A 27,499-nucleotide genomic window follows, 5' to 3' on the forward strand; every position below is an offset into this window, starting at 1 on the left:
GCCCATTGTTTACTGGCTTTCCACTCCTCCCCATTTGCCTCACATGAACTTTGTCTGAGTTCCTACATCCACAGTGTGTACATGACTGCACAGTAGACTGTGTGCTTCCAAAGTATAATCCACGTCTCACCAGAGGTTGCCTGCATCTGTGATGCGTGTGTTTGTGTCACCATGTATGCTTTGTGTTATGTGTACAAAAATGAGCGATGGCATCCATGAACTAATGAATAGTTCAGTATCCAGCCCATTTCCCCAGTCCCTTTTCACTTGCTAATTATTCTGCAGTCACACATAAAATAAATAAGCTGAATGCGTTCTCCACAGATGTTGCTGCACTTCCTTTATGCTGTGAAATTGGTTATTGAAAAGAATTCTTCGTTTCTTTGTAACTATTGCAATTCTGCGGGTAGGAACTTAATATACTTCAAGGTAGAAGTTTACTGGCCACCAAAGTGGATACTTATGCATTCCAGAAAAATCATTCAGAAAAATAAATGAATACCTCTCATCACAATTCACGCCCAGGGAAGTGCAGAAATACTTTGCAGGAGGCCAAAGTGAGGTAGAAGCTCAAATGAATATTTTGATGCCTTGGCATTCACAGCATATTCTTCAAGTGTGTAGAAGTCAGCATTTTCCCTAGATTGTTTCCTTTGCTCTTCCTTTTCTCTCTAGCGTCCAGCTCCTGTCCACATTCTGTGCATTACTTAACACCCAAGATCAGTCATTCCCAGCTATCCGGAGTTCCCCGAGGACTGAGATGGGAAACACGGCCCTGGATGTTCTGACAGATGTTCTCTCAGGTTTCTCCCAGTCAAAGAAAATGCTTAAAGCTATTTATATGACTAATAAATGTATATTTTCTCAATAAAAGAAAATTTAACATTAGAAATCAGTGACTTGCAAAAGTACTGTACCCCTCTTAAAATGGTCAGATTTTCCCGAATTGCAAATGATTGATTTGATTTAATTGGATTCAATTCAGTTCAACTCATCCATCCATCCATTTTCCAAACCGCTTATCCTACTACTGGGTCGTGGGGTGTCCGGAGCCTATACCGGAAGCAATGGGCACGAGGCAGGGAACAACCCAGGATGGGGGACCAGCCCATCACAGGGCACACTCACACACCATTCACGCACACATGCACACCTACGGGCAATTTAGCAACTCCAATTAGCTTCAGCATATTTTCGGACTGTGGGGGGAAACGGGAGTACCCGGAGGAAACCCCACGACGACATGAGGAGAACATGCAAACTCCACACACATGTGAACCAGGCGGAGACTCGAACCCGGGTCCCAGAGGTGGGAGGCAACAGTGCTAACCACTGCACCACCATGCCGCCCCCAGTTCAATTTAATTAAGTCTTATTTGTATAGCTCATTTTCACAAAATAATATGACTGCAGCGGGATCACATGTAACTTATTTTGGAATTTGCCCAGAAACAAATGCTATTTTCTGATTGGCTTGCAGGTGGCTATTAACTCTGTATAACTCGGGACAGCTATGGACTCGGTGGAAAATTCCACTCTGTATGTCTGTGACTTGTCCATTAATTCTATATAATGACACACCTTCATGAGCATTATTCCTTGCTTCTCAGTGTGAGAAATATTAGGTGCAGCATATGAGTGTGTGAACTGGTTGAAATAAATATGTTAATTAGTTAATTAACTAGTAGTATTTCAATTTTTTCTTTGTTTAACACAAGGAATTTTGTTTTTCATCCAACACTGTATTCCATAATTTTCCATTCAGACTAGCGTGGTGCTGAGGTAACAACGTCCACATGGCTGCACTCAGGTTCACGTCCATGACGTGGTTTGTCATGTGTTGGGTCCGGCAATGCACCGTAATCAGTGCATGCTCTTTACCTCTCTTTCTCAACACCGTATGTCTAGTACACAATTTTCTAAGCTAGAGAGCTGGGATACATTATCTGTTTTAACAGATATGTATAACTGTGTATCATCAGTACAACTGTGGAACCGAACACCATGATTTCTAATGTTAACAAGAGGTAGCATATGTAAGTGAACAGTAGCGGGCCCAGCACTGATCCCTGATCACCATATTTGACTTCAGTCGCCTGGGAAGATTCATTGTTCACGTGGACAAACTGATAATGATCAGTTAAATATGAGTGAAACCAAGAGAGGGGTGTCCGCTAAATGCCAGCCACAGATTCTAGCCGGTCAAAGAGGATATTATGGGTCACAGTATCGAATGCTGCAGTTAAGTCTAGTAATACCAACAGATATACAGCCATGGTCAGAAGCCATAAGCAAATCATTCACTACTTTGACTAAGGTTGTTTCTGCGCTATGGTTTGACCTAAAGCCAGACTGATATAATTCATCAGAACACTGAAGAATTCTTTGCTAACTTAGACACAGATTCAAACAGGGATTTAGGATTGTTTTGTTCTTTTCTATTAGTCTGGAGAGATACACAGACCTACAGTAGCTGTCATTAGTGCTTGTCTGTACTTAGAGAGGCTCTCTTTCCAGGAAGATCTGAAAACGTCTGGTTTAGTTGAATATTAGTTGCGCTCTATCTTGCATGAAGCTTGTTAAAGTTCATGTGTATGATCAGAGTCCCAGGGGGCAGGTTTCCTATCTCTTTGCATTATTTTCTTAAGTTAAGCTACAAGATCTAGAGTGTTGCGAAACGATTGCTCAATGTTTACAGTTACCTGTTCAAGTCCATTTTCACGCAAGGCTTCAGATGTAAGGTCGGGGGCGTCAGAAGTATTTTGAATGTGGAAGGACACACTGGCATAAAACTAATATTTTATGCTACATGTGGGGGGGTCCAAACGAATAATTATGAAATGTGAGGGGGTTTTTCATTTGTTTTACTTTTATTAGTTGCTCTGGTTGCTGCTATGGGCCCAGCAGTATGATAATAATCTAGTATTAAACCTTTGGTGGTGGATACCGGTTGCTCTCCTCCCCTTATGTTTGTATATGGGATCTTTCTGCACAAGGCCGGATCCACACAGGCTTTTGCTCCTCGCTGCTAGGGTGCCACACTAAGAGGGGGGGCATGGTATTGGTGGGTGTCTGTAAGTTTCACATAGAGTTGTATGTTGCAGTGGTAATTGTGTGTAGTGCTTGCTGTGTTGCATGCTGTGTGGTGCTGGGCTACTTGTCTCTCTTTTACTTGTGTAACTGATTTTAGTTATTTGTAATAAAGTGGATTGGGGTTTTACTTTCATTTGCCCCTTTGTTAGGAGGGTTCAAACTTAGCCACATCATAGGAAGGAACATGAGGGGTGGCGTAGTCAGAAAGCAGCGTAGATATTCTGTACTTCAGGCACCGCGGTAGCTAAGAGCAAAATCCAGGGTGTAGTTACACTTTTCTGAGACACTCTTAGTTTGGACTGAAATATTGCAGCAGCACCACCACCTTCACAATATAGGGTTAAGCTTATAACTATATGCAGCTGAAGTAGATTCATTTCAGTGTCATGAATTCATTAGGTTTAACCAGGTCAAATTAAGGCATAAGGCACCAAGATTAAAATCAGTAATGTACTTTATAAGTAACACATTAGGAAAATTGCTGCACGAGTAGAGGAGCAAGACTAACTCACTGTGATGGCAGCCGCTGTCTGCACAGCAGCAGATGACCATGTCCACCAGGGCTTTGATTGCCAGCAGCTCATCACAGAGCAACACAGCGACCCCGTGCTGACCAGGTTAAGGGTGTGGCTGGGTGAGGGCAGGTGATTGGGCTGGGAGGCAATCACTGCCACCAGCCCAGAACCCAAGGTCTACTATTCCCAGTGGGACACCCTGGATGAACATGAAGGTTTGTTGCATGGATGGTGGTGATGGCCAGATGGTGCAGGGGAGCTGCTGCAGCTACTGGAGCTCCGGAGCCTGCGCCCTGCCATGCTGTGGGTGGTGCACAGAGCCATTGGGGCCGGGTACTCCAGGGTGAAGAAGATGCAGGGCAAGCTGCAGCAGCATTTCTACTGGCCCGGCTGCCAGAAGGAAGAAGCTGTTTGTGCGCTGCTGTGACGTGGGCATGGCTCGGAAGGGTCCCAACCGGCAGTCCTGGGTTCCCCTGCAGCCGTACCTGGTGGGTGCCCCCATGGAACGTGGGGGGGGGGTATCCTGGGCCCCTTTTCTTGAACCGAGGCCAGAAGCAGACTATTTCACAAAGCATATGCAGCTCCTGACCTGAGCGCCACCACCACAGTGGCTAAGCTCCTGCAGGAGTCTATGCAGGTACGGGGCCCTGAGAAGTTGCACAGTGACCAGGGGAGAAAGTTCAAAGTGTTCGGGGAGGTCCACCGGTGGCTGAGGATCACAAAGACCCGCACCACCCCACTTCATCTTCAGAGCAACGAGCTGGTGAATACCCCCAACTACACAACTGGCGATCCTCGTGGCTGAGCACCAGCATGACTGGGATGCCCACCTGCCATTGGTCCTGTAGGCTTATCGCAGAGTTACAGCCCAGCCACTTTCACACTTGGCCTTGAGCTGCAGACCCTGCTGGAGCTGTTGTTTGGCTCGTCCCCTGAGCCACAGCTGCTGCTCCCCACACACTGGAGGAGAAGTACTGTGAAGTTCAGAAGAATACAAACTCTTAGATTATCTTCAATAACTGGACCATGATTTCTGGTAAGAGACATTGCTGTTGTATTTTTCACATGTATTTTTCCGGCGCTTTAATCACCACAGAAAAAATCCCATTCAGTCCCATTATATTCAAGAGAAGCCAGACATTTCAATGGCTGATATCTCCGAGACTAAGAAACTCCCAGCAGAACAGCCTAGATGGATAGATGGCACTAAATCCCCTCTAAAAACACGTCATTTTCAGGTTTGGGGTGAATTGCCCCTTACAGTATGTAACGCAAATGTATTGCAGAAAATAAAATCACCTCCCATTACTTTTTATCTCCTTTCATGTTCCTGGAAGGACTCTGTAGGACTTTCACATTACTCTCTATGAGTTTGTGTAGTCTGGCCCCGATAATGTTTGGTGTGTGTGTGTGTGTGTGTGTGCATGGATTATGTTTATATTACATTGCGAAAACCAAATGTTCCCTGAAATTAATAAAAACCTGTCATTTTCAAGTTGCAAGGACCATTTTTCAGGTACACACATCTGTGAATGCAATCAAAAAACTAAAATTTTGTAAATAATAAAATAGTCTCATATTTCGTTTGGTTACTTATGGTTAAGGTTAGGGCTGGGTGGGGGTTACGGTTGTCATTTCGGGAACAGAAATTTCCCCATATAAATGAATTGAGAGCCCCTACAAAGACATACAGCAATTATAAACCTGTGTGAGTGAGTGGATGTTTGTGTGTGTGTGTGTGTGTGTGTGTGTGTGTGTGAGAGAGAGAGAGAGAGAGAGAGAGAGAGAGAGAGAGAGAGAGAGAGAGAGAGAGAGAGAGAGAGAGAGAGAGAGGACTTAGGGGGCTGGGCTCCGGGCGTTCCGTGTGTGGCGTATATCGTGACGACTTCCGCTGTAGGGGGAAGGGGGAGGGCGAAAAAACAAACAAAATGGCTGCGGCCACAGGGGCAGCGTTGACTGAATCACACGTGGAAAAGAAAAAGAAAAAAACCGTGAGTATTCATATAATTTGCATTACGTTTTACACTGTCACAATTCCACATAGACCAGTTTTTGTAGTTATCAACGTGGGTTTTGTATGCAGTGTTATCTTTAATTCACGTCTTAATTCAGCTCTTGATTTGCTTTTTTCATTTTCATTTTTTAATACCATGCTGTTACCACGACTTATGTAGAATTGCCAGTTGTTTCTACTATCTCGATGCTTTTAAATGTATTCAGGTAAGTAATTTTAACTGGGTTGTATATACATGGCTTGAGTAAAAATATTTCAAGGGGCATGGTAGCGGTGCCGGGCATCCTCGACTATAGTTTGCTGTCGAGTGCCCCTTATACACTCGGTAGATTTACGTTTACGGGAGTGACAAGAGTTTAGGGGGATAATTGGGAGTAAATTTTCAATGGGAATTGTTTTTCATTTACTCCCATGGTGGCGATGGCATCCATGGGCATCCCATGGTATCTTGAGACGTGTGTGCGCGCGTCAGTATGTGTGTGTGTATGTGTGTCAGCAGAGATGGCAATTCCAGGTCCAGAAAGTAAAAATCCAGACCATAATTTACTTTCAACCAACCAGATGAGTACTCTGTCACTCTTTATGCTCAACTAGTTGGTTCAAAGTAAATCATTTATTTATCCCCTGTGTGTCATCATTCCAGGCTGTTAAAAGGTACTGGGAATCCACAGAAAAGAAAGAAACGGAAGAAAAAAATGAACAGAACAGAACTCAACCAAACAAGGAGGAGAAAAAGAGTAAAACTGAAAAACAGGGAATGAAGGGAAGCCAGAAAAAGAAAAAAACACTTCAGGGAAAGAAGACTCTCTCTGGGGTGAGGCCAAGACATTATTCTAAAGCAGCACCTTTTTAAGAAGATAATTAACTTGAAAATTTATCGCAGGCTTAAAGCTTCCAGAGGAAGTTTCTGAAATGTCTGTGACCAATCTTGCAGAACAGTGATCCTTTCCCTGGACCTGCCCCAATCCCCAAGGAGAACATTCAGAAATTTGAAAGAGGAGATGCAACAAAGCTGGTCAGTAATACAACTTCTTCAAAGTATCATCTTAGGAAAAGCACTTGAGCAGAACTTTTGTTTTTTTAGACATGCAGGTGAAATGGCCCTACATCCATACTTTTTGTGGGTTCTTTTTGAATGTCTTGAAATATTATTGTACAATCATTCCATGAAAAATAATACATATGGTTACTGCATGCACACAGCCTTCCATGTCATAATTGGCAGGAAAAAACTGTACATGCCTGATCAAAGGAGCTACAAATGTGAGACGTTGGACTGAAAAGTTTGCTCAGCAAAATGTATACAATTAATTAGAATTTTTTTCAGGGGAATCTGAGCGGGTAACCTGCGACCCCCCCCGGCCCATTTTGATATAGAATGACCCAACAATGTAATTAGCAGTCTAAAAAACTAATGTATAAAGTGCTTACTACTAAATTGCCCCCCCCCCCCCCCGTACAATTTGTCATCCCTTTTACGTCACATCTTCTGTGAATTGTGCCTTTTGTACAGTCCTCAGAAACCAAGGGAAAACTGAAACATGCCCTGCTGCATTCCGAGATCGCGTCTGACCTGGCCAAAACACAGGCTGCACGCTTTGACCTGCTGCTCCCTGAGGATGCTGGGTAATGAAATTCATAGTTTCCCAGTCTGGGAAGCAACTACTCGGCTCGGGAATCACCGAGGCCGAAATGTGTGACTGAGGGCTTTCCTTGTTCTTACCTGACGCCAGGTTTTTGGAAGCCGACGAAGATGAGGAAACGTGCACCATTGCGCAGGATGATATTACAGAAGCTGTAGACATCACCTCTGCCACAAAGGTGAGACTGAGGCTCTGCTGACATTGTCCAGAATCCTAGTTGGGTTGATTTTGCTACCCTAATGAAAGTGAACCGTTATGTTCCTGACCAGCATTTTGGCTACTACAGTAAAGCTAACGGCACATTATTTGTTAAATACTTTTTTTGCATTCAGTACAAAACAAATGGACTCATTGCTCAGGTAGTGGTGGTCGTGTGCTGATTTTGTCTTTTTAACTTCCTGCTCTCCACAGTACTTCAATCTGTCTCTCACGCAGTTTGGCCCTTATAGGCTGGACTACACGCGAAATGGACGGTATGTTTTCTTTCCCACAAGTTTTGATGGAACCGGTGAATATTTTCCTAAACTTGAATATGCGGGTGGAAATTAAGAGGGCATGTAGACCATGGTTTTAAATGGCGTTCTAAAATGCATATTTTAAAAATAAATAGGCTACGATATTATACATATTTACACAAAATGCATGGATTAAAGTGTACACGTGCCGTGAGGGGATAGTATATCTCTTGGTCTTTTTGCCGATGCCGTCATGAATCATGCCTGAAATATCTTCCCGTGTGTTCCAGCCATCTTTTGCTGGGCGGTAGACGGGGTCACGTGTCATGCTTTGACTGGCAGTCCAAACAGCTGATGTGCGAGATTAACGTCATGGAAGCTGTGAATGATGTCAGGTAAGTCTGACAAAAAAATGAAGTTTGTAGATGCACGTCTGCCTGTGCCGTATCCCCCATGATAAGCACACGATCCGGACATGGCTTGTTTCCTGCTGCTTTTCCCACCGGTCATATCTGAGCCCACAGACACACTGACCTGTCATGACCGTGGCAGCTGATTTAAATTACTGGTACATTTACCACTTAGTTTAGTAAATCATGACACTGATGCTTACAATGTGGGAGAAAGTAAATCACTAGAAATAGACAAATCTGAGACATTCCACACAAAACGTCAAAAATGCCCTGGACAAAACTATTGGCACCTTATCAGAATTGTAAGAAATAACTGTATTTCAAGCATGTGATGCTCCTTTAATTTGTAATTCCATTCACCCGTAGCTATTAACAGGTGCTGGCAATATGGTAATTCCCAGTTGCAGCCAGGTAAAATGGAGAAATGCCGACTCAGTCTTGTTGTTGAGTTTCTGTGTGTACAGACACAAAAGAAATAAACATGACAACACCAAAACATTTGTAATTGCAACACTTTTCTTGGAGTGAAGTGGTATGTTTTCTGACAAATTTTTTGCCATGACTGTATCTGCTCCTTTAACATTTGCTTTGCCACCAAGTTCAGTGTGTTACTGTTGCTAATTGTACTATTAATGCTACATCGTAGGATTCGGGAGGGTGGTGAATGTTCTTAAAGCGGATAATCATCGCTGTTCCTGGCCCTGTCATCAGCTGCACCAATGTCCTTTTTTGTTGCCCATTTGCAGTCGGTCTCTCTTGTCTTGGCCTCTAGGTGGCTCCACACTGAGGCCATGTTTGCAGTCGCTCAGAAGAAGTGGCTGTATGTCTACGACTCCTCTGGGATCGAGCTGCACTGCATCCGCAGATTCAACGACGTTCTCCGCATGCAGTTCCTTCCTTACCACTTCCTGCTCGCTACAGCAGTGCGTCTAGGGAACTTTTCTACTTAATGTGGGGGCTTGTGGTGTGAAGGAGAGAGTAGGTGGGGAGTTGAGGGCAGTGGGGACACTGTGTGTTTTATGTATTATAGTTTGCCAAGGGTGGGAAATGGTGCCATATATGGAATAGTGATTTTATTCATAAAGCAAACAAATGAAGGACTTAATCCAAGGCAAACAAAGTCACTGACATTATCACTGGTATGAAATTGCTTTTTTGCCGTCGTGCCTAAATTAACGAGATTTTTTTTTTCTTGCGGTTGCTTTGTTCCTTTTGTTCATTAATTTGTCCGTCTTTATCGTTATTGGCTAGCGTATGGCTCTGCTAGGAAGATTGCATGTTGACTCTGCCAGCCACGGGTTTTAATCGTAACACGACTGCGCCCTTGCGCAAGGTCCTTAACCTCGGTTCTTGTTCATATAGCTCCTGCTGAATATGTAGCTAAAGAGAATTCCTGTGCCCTGTGTTTACATTAACACTGTATGCCGCATATTTTGGTTGTCATGGCAGAGTTCCACAGGGTTCTTGCAGTACCTGGACGTGTCCGTGGGGAAAGAGGTAGCCGCTATATGTACTAAGGCGGGCCGCCTGGATGTGATGGCGCAGAATCCCTACAACGCCATCATCCATCTGGGCCACCCCACTGGTACGGTCACCATGTGGTCCCCGAACCAGAGGGAGCCCCTGGTAAAGATGTTATGCCACCGCGGGGGCGTGCGCTCGCTCGCTGTGGATAAGACTGGAACGTAAGTCGCGCTTTCGGCTGCTGACAGCTTCCCTCGTGTCTCACGCTCTCCTCCTCTGCCATCGGCTCTCGACTAACGGTGACGTATCTGTCCTTCAGGTACATGGTGACCTCGGGGCTCGATAGGAGGTTAAAGGTGTTTGACATCCGAGCGTTCCGGCCCTTGCAGTCCTACGTTTTGCCAGCGGGGGCGTCGTGCCTGTCTCTGAGCCAGAGGGGGCTGTTGTGTGCTTCTACTGGAGACACTGTTCAGGTTGCCACTTCTCCATTTTAATTCCCCTCTCAAAATTATACATGCAGATAAATCTGGAAAAACAAGACTTAATACAGAATATGTGAATTTTGTACAGCTCTGAAAAAAAATTGAGACCAAAATTTTTGTTTCACTTATTTTATGGGTGTGATTTTCTATAAAATACTTTTTTTTTTTTTTTTGCAAACTCCAACCTTGCTCTTCTGTTTTTCATTGATGAAGGACTTCCTCCTTGCTTTATGAGACTGCTTCTAAGAGCCTGTTATGAACTTGTCCTAGCAGTGCACTTCATACCTGCACTAACTGTTTCCCATTCCTTTTGAAGGTCACTTGATGTCCTCCTCTGATTCATGAGAAACTGTCGGATTAGTTGACGGTCATCTGCCATTAGAAAGTCACTTCCTCCCCTTTACCTGGCTGGTTACTGGTCATTCCCAGTGTTTCCTGCTTCGTCTTATTCTTCTGTACGGCGGTCTTAGTCATTTTGAGCCTGCAAGCTGCTGCCGCTCAATGTAACCTTCTGCCAGCAGAATTAGGATTAAACCAGGATTTAAAATTTCAGATTCTTACAAAAATAAGGAGTGGACTCTTAATTTTTTCCAGAGCTGTATAATCGTCCTGGGTGCCACTTTACAATTTACAAGCCTTTCCATATAAAGGGATTATGGGTAATTTATAATCTGGTTATTAATTAGGTTGTTTTACACTTTGTAAATTATTAACAGACGATTTTAAACAAGTTAACACTGTGTTCTTTCCATTAATGAGTTACTACCATTTAAAGGTGGCGGAAGAGCGCTTTATTGTAAAGTGGTACCTCTTCCTGTCTTGTGTGATTGACATGAAAGTCCCTCAGACTCTTGGATGACCCCCTCCTACGTGGTCACAGGTCTACAAGGACGTGTGGGGGACACCTGTGAAAAAGCCCTACATGGCTCACCGTGTGCATGGGTCAGTGTGGGGGGCGCAGTTCTGCCCCTTTGAGGATGTTCTGGGCATCGGACACTCGGACGGCTTCACCAGCATGATCGTCCCAGGTCAGCTGATCCCCTTAGGCCCCCTTTATACACTGACCCTTAAAGGACCACACACATCCACACTCGTCAGCAGCCTGCGGTCTATAAGGACCCCATCTTAACATGCGAAACACAAATGGTCCAGGGAGGATTTAAATGCTGTGTAATCTGAAATGGCTAGAGGAGGAGGGCTGCAGGTTGTAGATTAGTATCACCTGCAATAACTAGCTAACTGGCTAAGTAATCCACACATAGCTTTTAATGCATTGAGTTGTAGTGAGAGTTTGGTTCATTGTGATTTAGGGGATCTGAATGAATTGCAGGCTTTGTTTCAGTTACCCATGAAAACATCATAAAAGGACACTCCTTTAAAAGAAAAGAGAGATGAGTGTCAGGAACATACAAAACAGACCATCCAACACAGTCTGACGTCATTATAAGGCAGTAGTTGTGCAGAAAGGAATTATTGTTCTATGGTGATATCTAGCACAACTAGCGTGTGAAATGCATAATGATAGAATGGCATGAAATGCATGCATGTCATTGAAATAAACACTTTAGCGGTGTGAAGTGAAACCGCCTTTTCCTTTGACCCCAACATCAAATAATCTTCTGCCTGAAATGTAAACTGTCTCCAGGCGCTGGCGAGCCTAACTTTGACGGACTGGACGCGAACCCATACCGAACCACGAAGCAGCGCCAGGAGTGGGAGGTCAAAGCCCTCCTGGAGAAGATCCAGCCAGAGCTGATCTGTCTGGACCCAGCCAAGCTGGGAGAGGTGGACCGGGCCTCGTGGGAGCAGAGGCATCGAGAGAAAGTGGAGCGGCTGGTGAGCGCCTCTGTCACCGAGCCCTCAAGCTTGAACATGAGATCATTATATCACTTGTATTATTCATTACTTCTTCCTTCAGTAATTCTTTAATAGTTCTGTCATTAGTTCACAAAGGTTTACAGAATGAACAGATATAGTGACAAATATAGTAAATGCTTGATAAAACGTGTCATGATTCATTAATGATGAATTATTTTGGTTGATGAGTACATAAGTAATAGTATGATACTACATTATTTGTGCCTTGTCAAGTAAAATGTTGCTGATTTAAATATAGAGAATTAATTTACATTTGCCCCAATGAAATTTAAGCCAAGTATACCTTATCCAATCCTCAACATATTAATTCTTATTTCTTAAACATCTTTGATCTTTTCTTGCCAAATCAACTGAAGAGAGCTGGACACGATGTAGGCTCCTATTCTGAGAGCCCTTTTCTGCTTAAAAAAAAAACGTGAATGATATTGATAATGATCAAATCCATGTGGCCTTCAGATCAAACTCTTGGCTTACTCCGGCCAGCATTATGAGTGACACTAGTAATTCAGCCTAAGTGAGTTGGAGGGGCTCGGCTGCCATTAGCCTCACACGCTCCTCATTTAAAGGCCCGTTTCCCTACCTACAGGGATTTGACCCACTCGCCAAGGAGAAGTTTACGCCGCGGCAAAAGAAAAAAGGCCGGAGTTCAGCTGGGAACATACAGAAGCGCAAGAAACAAGTGGCACATGAGGATCAAAGGGTAGGCCGTTCATAAACACATTCAGACATGCAGCACACATGTTTTTGTGTGAACTCGTGGACTGCATCTGCACTGATGTATCCTTGTAGGCCATCTAATGTTCATGGTTGGGAAATGCGAGTTTTGTGCATTACGCTGAACTCCATGGATCGTGTCGCCCCTGTAACAGCCTGAACCTCACCTCTTGCATGTGTTTGACTTTATAAAGCTCTTAAATGAGACCTTTTAAGAAGTATTGACCCCCCCCCCCCCCCCCCCGCCTTTCTTGCCGTCTGTTCTTAGGAGTTGACGAAAAAGACTGTGGAAGAGAGACTGATAAAAGAGAAAGAGATGTCGCAGAAGAAAAAGACGACACAGGGCCAGGGGTCTGCTCTAGACCGATTCAATAAGTAGGGCAGTGGATCTGTGTCCAGATGCACTGGCAGATATTATGGAGAGTGTCCAATGAACTTCTGTTCCATCGCTTAGCTGGCCTGCAAGAAAGTGGCTTCGCTGGAGAATATTAAGCTGAGCTACGGTCCCTTTTTGTAAGAATGTACTTTTCATGGTGGTTATTTGTGTATTTTCTAAATCCCATAAGTCAAACCAAAGTCCAATAAATATGTCATGGTTTGACACAACAGTAAACAAGTTCTAGTTAAATTGGTTAAGGTTTCAGAAATCTCGACGTTTAAGCTCACGCAATTCAAATGAATTCGCAAAAGAGGGGGAGATAAAACTTTTATTTAGGACAATTTGAATGAATACAGAACGTGGTATGTGTTTGACATCCAAGCAAAAGGTCATCTAGTCCTTCTTGGCTACCCCTTTTTTTAAAAAAAAAAAAAACAAACAATGATTCACTGTTCATGAGGACATACATCATCTTTCAAGTCTAGGAATTTAGAATATTGCTAGTCTCAAACATTTTCCAATATATGTTGTTGATATAGTCAAGTGCAAGACTGAAAAAAGCTATGGAAATCACTATGGTAACAAAATGCTGTCATAAAAGCAATGCCACTGGAATACTTAGGGAGAAGCGTGTTTGTAAAGCAGTGTGCAGTACAGTAAATGCAAGGACCAAGTGCTGGGTGGTATACTGGTTCATCCAACACACTGGTTTTAATTTCTAGTCTGGTATGAATTTTTCATATATCGGCGTAGCGTAACTGAAATGACAGCTGTAACACTGCAATAGAAGTGTTGCATATCGCTGTGCGGAGTGTCTTGAGAGTGAACTCCTTATAACAGACTACCCTTCTTACAGTTACACTTAGCACAATTTAGAACTAACACGATTACTCAATTGAACTTGCGTTACTTGATTATTAAAAGGCATTAATTAAAGCTTTCCTTTTCAATTACTTGGCAATGTGGTGGAAGACGGCGCATGCAGAATTAGGGTCCAAATATGGAAGGAAAGCAACATTTGTGTATAAGCACTTCACATTAAAACTCAAATGGAAATGAGGTAGTGTGTCAGTACAGCAAAGCAGAACTTAAATATCACCACAGCAGAACTTCAATGCAAATGCATCTTAAAAGAAGACATTCAGGTTTGACAATCTGAATTTAGCCATACATACATCCTAGCCCCTCAAAGTAGCCTAGCCTGTCTTTCTCATCACCGACTCATATTTTTGATTGTTATGATTCCTGTGACAGAACATTCGCTGCTAAAATGAAGGTTAGCCCCATCATTCCATGGGGAGTCCAGAGCCTATCCCGGAAGCAATGGGCACGAGGCAGGGCACACCCCACAACGACATGGGAAGAACATGCAAACTCCACACACACATGACCCAGGCGGAGACTCAAACCCGGGTCCCAGAGGTGTGAGGCAACACTGCACTACCATGCCGCCCCACATAACCAGTTAATTTTAATTATTTTTTGTTAAGGTCTTACTGTGGTTTGAGTAGGATTGAACGATTCTAGAGAAAAATCATATTGAAATATCTAATAGTCAAATAGAATTTATCATCTACCAACAGAATCTGTCAAACAAGCTGGTGGCGCTGACATGTTCTGCAGTATTTGAATGTCTTTTTGTGGCCAGTTCCTGCTCACTTTTCTCCTCCCATTCTTTAATTTCTCACAAAAGCGCCACGCAATCTTACGAACCAGTCCAACAACAAGGACGAAAATGATTATGTTGTCTCGGAGGTTGCATACAATGCTCATGCAAAAGCAGCTCTGGTAAACATTAGGCTGATTGTTTTAAACGTATACTACATAATGCAGAAAAGGGATTATCATTAGAACGGCAACACTTTGCAACACAATCCAAATTTGGTTTCCTATGACTAAAAATGTTTTAGCGCAACTTATTCATGGTTTAAACCCAGCAGGCAAATACTGTCCAAAAACATTAAGTGGGATGCCTAGATTTACCGTATTATATATGAAATATTTGTGCCAGTTGCAATTATGTATACATGTTAAATAACATTGCATATAAATGAATACTCGAATCATCAAATTAATTGGTAGATTACTTAATGATTGATATAATCAAAAGTAACAACGCTACAACAATTCACCATGTATAACTATTAAGCACTATAGCATTTACAGCCTGTGTCTGAAATTTTGGATTACATGTAATAGCCTTTAATTGGGTCTGCAATTAAATGCATATCCATAAAGCAAAATGCCGAATACTATCGATTTATGATGGTAATAATTACTAAAATCATGCCAGTTAAATAAGCATGTTACCAAAGTAAATTATAGTAATACTCAATAAAACATGTCTGTGTCGAGCTGAATATACATTAATAGTTTTATGAAACATGTCGGTTATGTTAACAAGCTAAATGTACATGATTTTTCACCTTTTAAAAAACATCCGTAAACAAATTTTATTCCTGTAAACAGCCGCTGTCACGATAAGGGTGAATTTGAAAAAAATGAATACCGTGGTACACCACAAAATCGCCAGAATCTAAAGAAATACCAAGATACATATTTTTGGTCATACCGCCCAGCACTATCAGGACCACAAAGCTACCTCATCAGGCCTTAACAAATAAACATAATGAATCCTCCTCATCGGGTAACCTCACTGAGTTCTTAACTGTCTTCAGTCAACCTGTTTTAAAGTCCAGATTAGGTTTCTTCAAATGACACCTAACATCAATATTAAGCCCGATTCTCCTCCTGGATTCCAGAATACAAGATGTACCATTAGACTTGGACAATGCACCCAGACAGCATTTCATTCGGTCATTTTCAAATCTTTTGAACAGACTTGGTTCAGTGCACTTATACCCTTTTTTAAACTAACCAAACTCAGTCCTCTTAAAGTGGAACAACAAGAAAGGAACTCTTCGCCTTCACCGCAAGATCATTTGAAAAAGGACTGTTTTATTACTGGCCCTCTTTCTGTTCACACTTTTTTTTACTAGCAGCCATGGTTATTTGTCGAGCATCCCAGTATGATAGCATGTGGTCTGTCAACCACAAGCCTAGAAGGCTAAAATATGACGGCAAAAGGCGAAGTGAACCTGGAGTGTTTCCGACGGGTCTGAGTTTGTTTGCAGGATTCACATTTGTGCAAAACATACCGATTCCATTTTGAGGACGGAAAGGGACCAATTGTGAAAACACCCTCCGCAGATAATAATGAAGCAGGCGTCGAGGAACCCGAGTTCACAGATGCATTTTGATGCATGTGTCAAGCCTACAAAGGGTGTTTTAACACATCATGCACTTTGCGAGTAACAAAAAATATAAGGAATGCAAAATGCAAACAAGTCTGCACACAACGTGGTGTTCTGTGAATGTTGCTGATTTCCTGTGTAAATGTGTTTTCTCCTTTATTTTTCATGTCTGCTTCCATAGCTCCCCTTTCCCACCGATCCCTCTTGTCACGGTCATCCCAGGGTCATTCCTCGCCTTCCCATATCAGATCGTTAACAAAGGCTCTGATCTTGCAGATGCCCAAAGATGCCTTCAGACTAAGCCAAGAACAAGGAGGAGGGGATTGAACCTCAGTCCATAAGGCAACCATCTCTCTGGGGGGAGTGTGATGCACGGATATCATGGCCTGGTAGCAGCAGCGGCTGTATGGCACACCGGGGCCACCGGAAAACAGGGGACAGTGGGACGGGACGATGCCGGCCCCCATAGCAGACAGCCCCATAAAGACGTCCTCTGGGGGCAGGGGCAAGGGTATGGGGGAGGCGTCGCTAACCTGGGAAATCTTTCTGGCGGCAGAGCGGGACAGAATATATGCAGTTCCGCTGCAGTAGTCAGGGAAGACCTCTGGGGTGTAGGCTGCGGCAGGCAGGTAGTGCCTGCTGGTGGGGTTACGCTTGGGAGCCACACGCATGTGAACGCGGCCCAGGTACAGGTCACTCTCCGCACTATGGCTCTTGTTCAGATAGCGCAGCAGGGTGCCAGGGTTGAACAGGACATCGTCGTCCACCTTGGCGACATAAGGCGCCTGCTCACAGAAGCGCCGGACCCAGCTGAGCATGGAGAGGGTTTTGAGAGTCAGGTTGGAGTATGTGTCCAGGAATGGACCTTGGATAATGTCTCTGTGATCCTGGGCCTCTTCCTCAAGCCGCTGGGAGAGTACTGGGTCATTGGTCTGGCCCACCATGAATAAGGTCATGACCCGCCGACCCCTTACCTGGGTCTCGCCCCCCCAAGAATCCCGGATGGCCTGTCGCGCCTGTTGGTGATGGGGTGCGCTGATGACCATGGTGATGAGGAAGGGCTTGGCGCGCTGGCAGACAAGCGGGCTGGGCATGAGGGGGTAATCGTCAGGGGGGCTCTTCACAGTGCCGTAGGGATGCCCTACCCACGGCCCTACGGCCACATTATTCCTACCTAGGGCAACAGACCAGGTCTCGATGGTATCCAGGAAGAGAACGGACAGGCTGCAGAGCAGCGCCATCAAGCCAGCTACCATACTGCCCCTTCGCTTCCACAGTGGGCTTCTGCAGCTCCAAGGCCCACGACGCACCATCCCAGCACAGCATACGTGACTCCACACTCCCACTGGTGTAAAGCCTCCGCCGCCGTCTTATCAAGCCTCTCTCTAACGCTCTGCACTCTCCTTCCTCGTGCCAGTTGGCGCTCACTCTGTCTGGTGCACTCAGGGTCATGTGTTCTGCAAAAAAAAAAAATAGAAAAATACATGGCTTATGCATGACATTCAAATCCCACTCAAAATGCTAAAAAAGACTCCTTAAATTATGCAAAGGACTCTTCTGTTTTAATTTGCATTAAATGGTGGCACGTCCTCCATATACTTACACTGCAGATTTGGTCCCAAGTCTCACATAAAAATAATATTTGATGAAAATGTGTATTAAAGGATCCAGCATGTATTTTATAGAAAAAAACCATCACTCACGTGACGCACTGACCTCATATATCACCCAAAATGTTAAAGAAAAACTTCTCAAATATTCTGAAAATGTCCAAAAAGTAAACACTTATTTACACTGAAGCTGCAGCTATGGATAAAAATGGCCAAATTCCCTAAAAACTAGAGATTGCAAATCCAAATTACGGAAAATGAGCACAATGTGTTTCATTTTCTTTAGTTCGAGTTCTAAAAGGAATGTAAAAAATGCTGTTTTGGATGAAGAAACCATTTGGTGAGATTGCAATCTCATATTTACCTACTTTTGCATACTCAAATTTGCATATTCAGCACAAGGTTATTAAGTACAAGGGAAGCACAATCAGCTACCAGCTGCAGGAAGCAGAATCAGTTAAAACGTGACGACCATAATATTTGTAATGCAAACAGGTTACGAAGCTCTCCTTTAAGGTGTTTTTCGTTGGAATAAAAATGTAAAGATTAAATAAGATTAGCTTTATTGATTGGAAGGAGAAGTTCTTGAGCATATAGCAGAAAGGTACATAAAATGCAGACAAGCATATAGTGCAAACTGATGTATTTTAGATAAAAAACATTTTAGATGACTGATGATTTTTTTCCTGTTCTTGACTAAACCAGCATAATTTTTTACACAGATAAAAACACTGTTCTGTAACTCAAGGATACAGTAAATGTCTGTTAATCACTTGTTTTAATCATGAACATAGGCATGCTTACTGGAGTGGAGGGGTGGAGGGTGGCTGCCCCCCCCACCACCACCACACACACGCAGGAAAAAGCTATGTACTCCCAAAAACCAAATTAGCAACTCCCGAGTCCCATTGTTGCATTACTTGAAATGCTGACCACAGCAGACCTATATTAAGGCACAGACAGCTTGGTCCAGAGGCCGATTCACTGGTTATGTGATGACGCCCCTGACAGCCGCTATTACAGTTTAAGAAAAATAACAGGTTTGCTTCGTAGGACCGTTTAATAATTTTATGATTTATTTTAAAACAATTCGAGCACTTACAGATACATATTAATAACGGAAAATTCACAGAAATGTCAACTACATTACGCATGGTCTTTCAAAATGTTGGAAATAAAATATTAATATGACATCTGTAATGCAATGTGACGGATCTTTTACAAAAGTATTTAATTCCATATCATCCTTACATGAACTCATACGTTCTGTGTCACCTTCCCATGCATCATTTCTATGCAAGAATAAGCAGTTCGTGGTGAAATCATGCGTGTAAAATGTCACAAATTATACGAGGCGCGAATTTTTCAATACGATTATGCATCTCTATATAAATTGCATTATTATGGCCCTATTTAAAATCTCGTATTACTCTCTCATACGTTTTGATCTACACGTAATTTTTACAAGGATATCGCACTTAAAAACGCAGCCTACATTGTTTTAATGTCTTTGTTATGGACACATTTGCCGGAGTACTAACATGTTGACGATTTCTGTTCTGGTGAGATGTACACTTAGCTAATGTTTTCTATTAGCTAAGTGTACGCGACATAGTTTAAATATTGAGCATGAACTTAACGCTTACTGTAAACATTTGAACACATATACAAAGGCTTACCATAGTTTACAGTGTTTTAAGTATATGCTAATGAAAATATTTTATAGTCCAGGGTATATCAGTCTACCATGTGTCCCAAACTGCCGGGTAAACATTACATGGTCACTGGCGAGCTTCACCAGAATAGGCCTGACCAGAAGATGGATAGATGGATGGATAGAAGGAAGGAAGGATTTCGTATTATATCGCACAAACCTTATTTTCAATGGCGAGGCCTCCTTCACGATCTCGTTCAGATGACTTCCATTCCTACATTCGTTTTAAATGGTTGTAGTCGGATAACGGGAAATATTCAGTGACATCCACTGACTCACTGCGCCGCAGCTGCTGGCGCCATCTACCGGCTATGTCGGAGCCATTCATATTTATATCGGTTTCCAAAGCCAGAACCGACAGTGGCGTTTCCAATGACCAACATTCTACGCATGTTGAAGATGCAAAGTTGAAAACGAAACTGACGTCGGCTACTTATTCGCAGCTCACGAATCATTTGCTTCCTATTCGCAGTATCTTATTCCGGGGCTGTAGTTAGGTTCTTATTCGCAGAACTCTTTATTGCCAGTATGTGAACATACTGGAACCGGTTGGGGTTTGACTACCATTGACTGGACACAGTGAAAACAGGAACGAAGAAATGTTCAGTGCAAACATGACAGAGTACAACTGGATTAAACAAACAAATACATACATACATATACACATACACTAAAGTCAAAAGGTTTTGCACACCATGGGTTTGTACCACTTTTCCATGTGTTTCATAAACTGCAGATATTTTTTTTTGTTAAGCGCAGGAAAGTTGAGTGAACAACTATAAATGAAAAAGAAAGTCAAATAGAACAAGTTTCCTTTATAACATGGAAAGAGCATGTAACAGTGCCTGTCTGACATCCTGTTAACTGGTTGTGTGGTGATGGCAGAGTCAGATTCTAGGCCATCCTTTAACTTTAAATGCACTAGTTAACTGTTTCATCCCATGAGACAGAGCAGTATTTAATGTCCCTTGTAGAAAGAATGGTTGTTACTTTGATGAATCAATGACATTTTCTAGCTACTAAAGATACTCAAATGGTAAACATACTGCAAATTTATTTAAAACAATATCGAGTGTATTTTTAGTAAATGTTCAGCGAGTAACATGTAAATGTAGGAAATCTCAGTGTGTGCAAAAACTTTTCACTGGCAGTGTACATACATACATAGAGAAACATACATACATGCATACAGAAACATACATACATACATAGAGAAACACATACATAAACATACATACATACAGAAACATACATACATACATAAACATACATACATACATAGAGAAACAACTTGCACTTCATAGAGTGGCTGGGTGAACTATGCCTGAGTAGGATATTTATGTGGGTAAAAATCGCATGAAAGCCATTTCCTCAAACCTTTTTTTCTATTAGCTGCATGTCTTGAAGAAAAGTTTTGAGAGGACATTAAAAAAAATCTATGTATTATTTAAAAGATAAATTGGATAAAACAGAGAGGTACCTCTCACTTCTTGATATGATAGTTCGGCTAAACTGGGACAGTGATTTATGGTAAAGAGAAAACATATACTGTAATTGTACAAAGTAATATTTTATTGACCAAGAAAAGAAACCATTAATAAATTCAATGTAACCTTTTGCTCATAATATCCAAGATCTTCAAATCAGCAATTGTTTTACACACTTAGTTTTAGTCTAATAATATAGAACAATTGTAATTATAATGAAACTGGTATTTCCGGTATTTGGTCTCAATCAACCGGTTTGCCACCAATGAAATAAAGTATTATCTTTTTATCGTATTGTGATCTGCCTAGAAACGCTGGTCGATCGTGATTAACGAGTTGCGCACACCCAAACTATGGGTTTTACATCTAAAAACATGTCCCATTTTATCTAAGAAGTACCGTCCCATTTTTACGATCACCTTCAGCAAAAGTTAGACAGCACTAAATGGTCAGATTACAGGCACCAATGGGCAGTGGTGGCTTGATGGTTAGGGAAGCGCACTTGTAATTGAAAGACTAAGTTCATATCCCCGACCAGCAAGGCACCACTGAGGTACCCTGAGCAAGGTACTGTACCCAAGCACTGCTCCCTGGGTGGTGAATTAGCTGCCCCTTGCTATGTCACATATGGGTTAAATGCAGAGGACACATTTCGTTGTTGCGTGCTGTGGTGCGTCAATGACAATCACAAAATTTTAAATTACCCAGGCATAATGTGATTTTTCTTTTGTGACAGTAACTGGAAGCATAGCATGGTAGGCCAATTGTAGGCCAGGAAAATGTGATATACATATTACATAGTAGGTGTGCTCACGTAAGGAAACACTGTTAGCCTGGCCCAGACTGGTTTTGTACTTACACAGCTGGAAACATGCCATTTTGAGTGACTCAAACTGTAAATCAACTGTAAATGTGGATTCTTATTCAAATGAATGTGTACAATTATTCACCATGCCATGCTGCCAGTTTACCGTCACGAAAGAAATTCGCGTTGTGCAAGAGTACCATTGGTACCAAGAGTATCAAGAGACCATTAACATTACAGGGAGATTTGTGAAAAACGTGTGAAATTAACGTGTTTCTGCTTAAACGTTTTATTCATTTGTCATTTTGTATTTTCAAAATGTAGCCTTATGCCTCGCGAACTCTGCCCTCTGTGGAAGCTGCGGATAAGAAGGTAAATTCAGCCGCGGAATAAGACCCTGCGAATAATTAACAAGGCAAATGAATCTGATGGTGCGGATAAGGAGGTGTATAACGTCAGCCACGTACCTTAAAAAGGTAGCAGACAAACTCAAATATCGCAAAATAATGTTTTCGTGTTTTTTTAGGTGTTTTTTGTTGCGAGTCAAAAAAAAAGAACTTCGCAAAACCGCAAAATCAGAATTTGCAAATTCGTAGATACCCTATCTGTATATAGGCTACACGTTTGCTCATTTCACGTCCTCTTTTCCTAACGATGTTTTCAAAGCGTACATAAGAACAGGCCACATTTTAACCGCAGTCATTAACACCGCTTTTATAACGTAAGTCCCTGTTTAAGTGCGATGTTAATCTAAGGGGATGACAAACGACTCCCATTACTGAAAACGCAGCCTTTCCGAAATTTTGTCGACTTCCTGAAAATGTCTTACAAATTTCATGGAAACACGTACAGCTACAGAAACCAAATCTTATTCACAATTTCACTTTATCGCCTCACAGAAAATTGCGTACTACGTTAATGGAAACACGGTTGTTTGGCTTATTGCTAACATTCATATATCTCCCCGTCCCTTCATTTTTCAATACAATGTCCCTCTGAACTGCTTCAGTCACACAATCGTGTCTAATACGAATTATGGAATTGTGCGTTTGTGCTCTCCAAAGACCACTGTAATCTGATCATTTCATAACGTTACTATTTTTGTGGGACCCACGTTCATGATTTTGGTCAATTTATAATATGTTTTATTTAGCCTAACATTTCTACGCAGCTAAATCGAATAATGCAGGCAAACGGAAACATCCGCATTTAAACGAACCTGTAGGAGAAATGTTCGGCTGCTTCTTCCACGTAGATGCTGTGATTTAATGTAAATGATTTAATGAAAAGTGTAGCGACTGACAAGTGCGGCAGTGAGCTACGGGAAATGAATGCGCACAACACGAGGGGCACAACCCGTGGGAGGAGTAAAAAAAATAGTTGAAAGTTCAGTGTATGATCTGTTCTTAGTGTTCCGTCGTATTGTGTGTGCGCGTGTATGTGTTTAAATTTGAGTCACGCCCACTGCAGTGACTCAAATACTCCGACAAAGAAGGCGCGGAACATGGGCTTTGGAACTGAAATTTGCAGGAACATTATTATTGAAAGTATGGTGGTAGCTTGCTATACTTTTATTGGGTACTTCTCACGACCATGAAAATTCTTCGACAAAAAATGAAATGTTACAGTGTTTGTATTCTGTGCAGAGCAATTGACATTACCGGAACATATTGGCTATTTTAAAATAATAGAAGTAATGCATAGCTTTGATTTAATGATCCCTCAACTATTCTCCCACAATAGGCTCTACCGTTGCAATTTTAAGATCAAATAAGACTAACACAAAACCAGATGACATATTTTTAAACCTTTCAACTTTACTGAGAAATGTAAGCATACATTAATTCTAAAGCTGTTTTGTATCGTCTGTTATATTCCCACATGTGTTACGTAGACGTTTGGCTGCTATTTGCACTTATTATATACTGGAAGTGACCAACATTCTGCTACTGTTCTTGAATCAGAAATGTTTCTTTGTGAAACTTTTTTGGCAAAAGACTTTCTGAGCCTGGATTTTTGTGAAAATTGCCATGGTATCAGGAATCCGGGCGGGTTTGGAGTGACAGCGAGGCATTGATGTATTGATGTATCACCCTTGTGTTGCTTGTACCTTCCTATACGCCTGTCCGCCTGTTTCAATCCCCTGTGATCCTATTTGTTTCTAGCCTTTGTTCTCCAGTTTAATGAAACCACATTTGTTTCATAACTACTCCTGCTCCTGAGTCCTTCATCCCTTGTCTCATGACAATACATATTTTTTAAATGTATGTCATATACAATTATGAAGTAGTAACTGTAATGTATCTTAAAAATGTAAACTCTACTTTGCTACAATGAAATTAGATTACAGAATCACATTACAATGTAACATGCTATGACCCAACAGTGGTCTTTGAACACTGTCCTGTTGTACAAAACTGCTCTTGAGGGTCAAGTTCACATTTTTTCTGTTGGTTGGAGTTTTATTGTAGCATATTCTTTGAAAAAAATACTCAAATGAATCTAAAATGTTTTGATACAACTTCTTTTATGAAGATGTCCAATTGCTCAGAGGTATTTAATGTTTTAACTTCACTCTACCTGCAGTTAGTTCCTTTACTTAATGTAAGCCTGTGCCATGAAGTTACACTACTACGGAGTGTGAATGCAAGTTAACTTGAAAAAAGAAGTGTTCACGCAATAAATAATTTTTAGTAAAGTTTTTATTTAGGCTTGGTGTAAACAACTTGTCTTCTCAGATTCACTTCACTTAAAATTTTAAGGCAGCTTGAATACTAACTTTTTAAAGTTAAAACAGTTTTGCTACAGTGTAAGAACTGGATAATTCTGTGATTTAGTTTCCCATGAATCTTATTTTTACAGTGGATGATTAAAATGTATCATGACGATATTTCACTGAACATTACATGCGTGCATTGAGCAGTATTTGAAATTAAACATGCACATTAGATTAAGAATGACAACTAATGTTCAGTGGAGGATTTTTGATTTGCACCACTGCACATTATAATAAAGGTTTCTGTGACAACCCTGCCAATACAAATCATGATATTGCACATTAGCAGAAAGCATTAAACTTGATATTAGCACCCAAGAACTCCATTATTCTGAATATGCAAACTTCACAAAGGCTTCCCATCCGAAAAGATTTTTTTTCAAGGATGTCCTAGGAGTGCCTGTTTCTGAGTGAAACTGTTCTTACAGAAGAAAGACTAGGTCTGCCATGTTGATGAATGAAAAGGCTTCCAATGCATCCACTGCTCGTGGCCAATAAAGATCTTAAATCTTGAATCTCACTATTAGTGTCTTTTCACAGGCTTCAGGTCTTAAGCATAACATCTTGGAAGGTGTGCTATTATGTCTGTCTGAGCCACAAAGGCTGTTCTTTAAAAACATAAAAACAACTTTGTGAAATATTTCAGGAATACATGTATCAAAGTACATAATTATGAAACATTTGAACTCAACTGGATAAAATTAAAAGCGTATTTAACAGCCTGCTTCAAAGAGATGTCTAGGGATAGTATATTTTATCTAAACAGAAGGTATAACTGGATTCATATTTCAGTCCTTGGAGGTTGATGTCAGTGGAATAAATCAATAGGATATTCCTTGACTTCATCTGGAGGAATAAATCTCATAAACTGAAAATAATCTGTCCGTGCACATAAAATATGTGATGGTGGTTGTAAAGTGTTACATTTTGTTTGTGCCATCAAAACTTTTAAAATGAATTGGCTAAAAAGATGTCTAACTGAAAGACATTCAAATGGTATGTCATTCTTAGAAATTATCCATTGAATTATACACATGCAGTCAAGGAACTCCTGGACTCATATTGTTAATGAGAGAGACTTGAATCCTAAATTGACTGTGAAGATTACAGGCTTGGGTTCCTGCAAATTGCATCATCTAGGAGTTCCATCAGAACCACCCCAGCTGTCCCATACACCATCTCAAGAGAAACTCACATAAGTCCACCATATCACATCAGCCCAGCTCTCATCTGTTCAAACATAGTTTGGGTCTCTAACCTAAAACCGAGGAGGTACGCAGGACATTCAAGCCTGGGAGTGATTCTGTCACATCAAGTTCACTGGCATGGTTGTACCTTATGACCATGACCAACTCCAAATTAGCACAATAGTTAATCAGCCACACCTGCCCTCAATGCATTAGCTCCTTCTCAAAAAAGCAGCATTGCTTCGTCTTGAGGTTGGGTTCTCCCCAGGGACGGATTATGAGTTGTGTGGGCCCCTGGGAAAAACGTTCGCGAGGGCCCCCCCCCACCACCACCACCAGCACCACCACCACAACCACCACAATTCAAGGGCACTTGGCAGCCAAACGCCCTCCCTATAGGGTCAGGGGCCCTTGTAGGCAGAGGATCAAAGAATGTAGGCCCTCTAAAATAGACAAACGAAAATACATTGTTGATAAGCGTTGCAAATTGTTTTGGGCTATGGGCCCCACGGGCCCCCTATACCCCAAGGGCCCCTGGGCAGCGGCCCCGCTGGCCCGGTCCGTAATCTGTCCCTGGTTCTCCCTACTCAGTCTTGATGGTATGGTCTCTTGGTTTTGCATTCTGATTCGCTGGAACAGTCCTTAGTTCTGTTATAGATTTTGACTATTGGCTTATTGTCTAGTTTCTGGGTTAGCTCTGTGTCTTGGATCCTGTTTCACTTGACCCTGTTTAGTCTTTCAGCACTATCCCTTGTGGTATCCACTGGAACTCAGTCCTACTTAGCTGTCTCAAATACATGCCTTGCAGTCAGTGGCCCAAGTCCTGCCAGCACATGTACTCAGAGGCATGTCAGCTAAAGAAGGTAAGTCTCACATGCAGAATCTGGGAATGTGAGTGGGTGCCTGATTTGGAGTGTTCCATCTGATCATGTCACGGGAGATCGGCAGCGATCGCGGGCAGAGCGGCGATCGTGCGGGCAAGGAGCAGGCAGGCAAGCGGGATACGGGGAAAACGGGGTTTTATTGGGAGCAGGACGGGAAACAGGCATTGACTCTCACAAACATCAATGACGGACAAAGGACTCAGGTAAGACACGGACTGAAATAGACAGGACTGAGCAAATGAACTGGATACAGCTGGGTACAATCGGGAGAAAACACGTGGGTAATCAGGGGGCGTGGCACACAGGAGGAGCGGACGAGCCGGGCATGACAGATCAGGGTTAAAGTTTTAAATTTTCCTTAACTCAGTCTAATTTTTTCATGTGCCCCATCTTACCTTGGAAGGAACAAATTTAAGTTTACTTTAAGATTCCTCAAAGAATTTAACTGTGTATTCAGTTAGTATGATTTTTCCGGAGAAATATGAGCCATTATTTTATCGTATGAATTTTTGTTGTACTAAAAGTAATTTGTTACTAAACCAAAACAAACTCCTTGAAATCATTTCATATTCTTCTTGCAAAGTTTTATATTCATAAAACAGAGGTTTTCAAAGAATCTACCTAAGTTACATGTCTAACTATACAAATTGAGAATCAAAAAAGTTCTCACCTCTGACCTGATAAGATCTTTAATGTGCAGCAGTACTATATACAACATGTCTTTTCATGTTA

General features: G+C 42.0%; 2 protein-coding genes across 3 annotated transcripts; one reads left to right on the forward strand and one right to left on the reverse strand.

Moving 5' to 3' along the window:
• The first annotated feature begins 5,491 nt into the window (after positions 1-5,491).
• On the forward strand, positions 5,492-13,665 carry wdr46 (WD repeat domain 46). The gene is made up of 14 exons (XM_049018198.1): positions 5,492-5,599; positions 6,266-6,436; positions 6,557-6,637; positions 7,136-7,248; positions 7,356-7,443; positions 7,677-7,738; positions 8,011-8,115; positions 8,906-9,056; positions 9,583-9,818; positions 9,917-10,070; positions 10,960-11,107; positions 11,725-11,915; positions 12,544-12,657; positions 12,940-13,665. Exons 1-14 carry the CDS (start codon positions 5,537-5,539, stop codon positions 13,048-13,050), a joined length of 1,788 nt encoding a protein of 595 aa, XP_048874155.1. The 5' UTR covers positions 5,492-5,536; the 3' UTR covers positions 13,051-13,665.
• Positions 13,666-14,150: 485 nt separating this feature from the next.
• b3galt4 (UDP-Gal:betaGlcNAc beta 1,3-galactosyltransferase, polypeptide 4) lies at positions 14,151-23,309 on the reverse strand. Of its 2 annotated transcripts, XM_049018206.1 has the most exons (3): positions 23,140-23,309; positions 19,789-19,842; positions 14,151-17,761 (listed from the first exon to the last, which is right to left on the reverse strand). In XM_049018206.1, the coding sequence occupies exon 3, from the start codon at positions 17,615-17,617 to the stop codon at positions 16,529-16,531; it is 1,089 nt and encodes a 362-aa protein (XP_048874163.1). In that variant the 5' UTR covers positions 17,618-17,761; positions 19,789-19,842; positions 23,140-23,309; the 3' UTR covers positions 14,151-16,528. The 2 variants fall into 2 exon arrangements, with proteins under 2 accessions (XP_048874163.1, XP_048874162.1); XM_049018205.1 differs by lacking the exon at positions 19,789-19,842.
• Positions 23,310-27,499: the final 4,190 nt, after the last annotated feature.

This window comes from Brienomyrus brachyistius, chromosome 6 (genome assembly GCF_023856365.1).
Source record: "Brienomyrus brachyistius isolate T26 chromosome 6, BBRACH_0.4, whole genome shotgun sequence".
Classification (NCBI taxonomy): domain Eukaryota; kingdom Metazoa; phylum Chordata; class Actinopteri; order Osteoglossiformes; family Mormyridae; genus Brienomyrus; species Brienomyrus brachyistius.

Bases quoted from the DNA above. Each gene is read 5' to 3' on its own strand.
- wdr46 (XM_049018198.1), top strand. From the start codon at position 5,537: ATGGCTGCGGCCACAGGGGCAGCGTTGACTGAATCACACGTGGAAAAG. The intron at 6,437-6,556 runs GTGAGGCCAAGA...CCAATCTTGCAG, and splicing joins GAAAGAAGACTCTCTCTGGG to AACAGTGATCCTTTCCCTGG. The intron at 12,658-12,939 runs GTAGGCCGTTCA...GTCTGTTCTTAG, and splicing joins TGGCACATGAGGATCAAAGG to GAGTTGACGAAAAAGACTGT.
- b3galt4 (XM_049018205.1), bottom strand. From the start codon at position 17,617: ATGGTGCGTCGTGGGCCTTGGAGCTGCAGAAGCCCACTGTGGAAGCGA.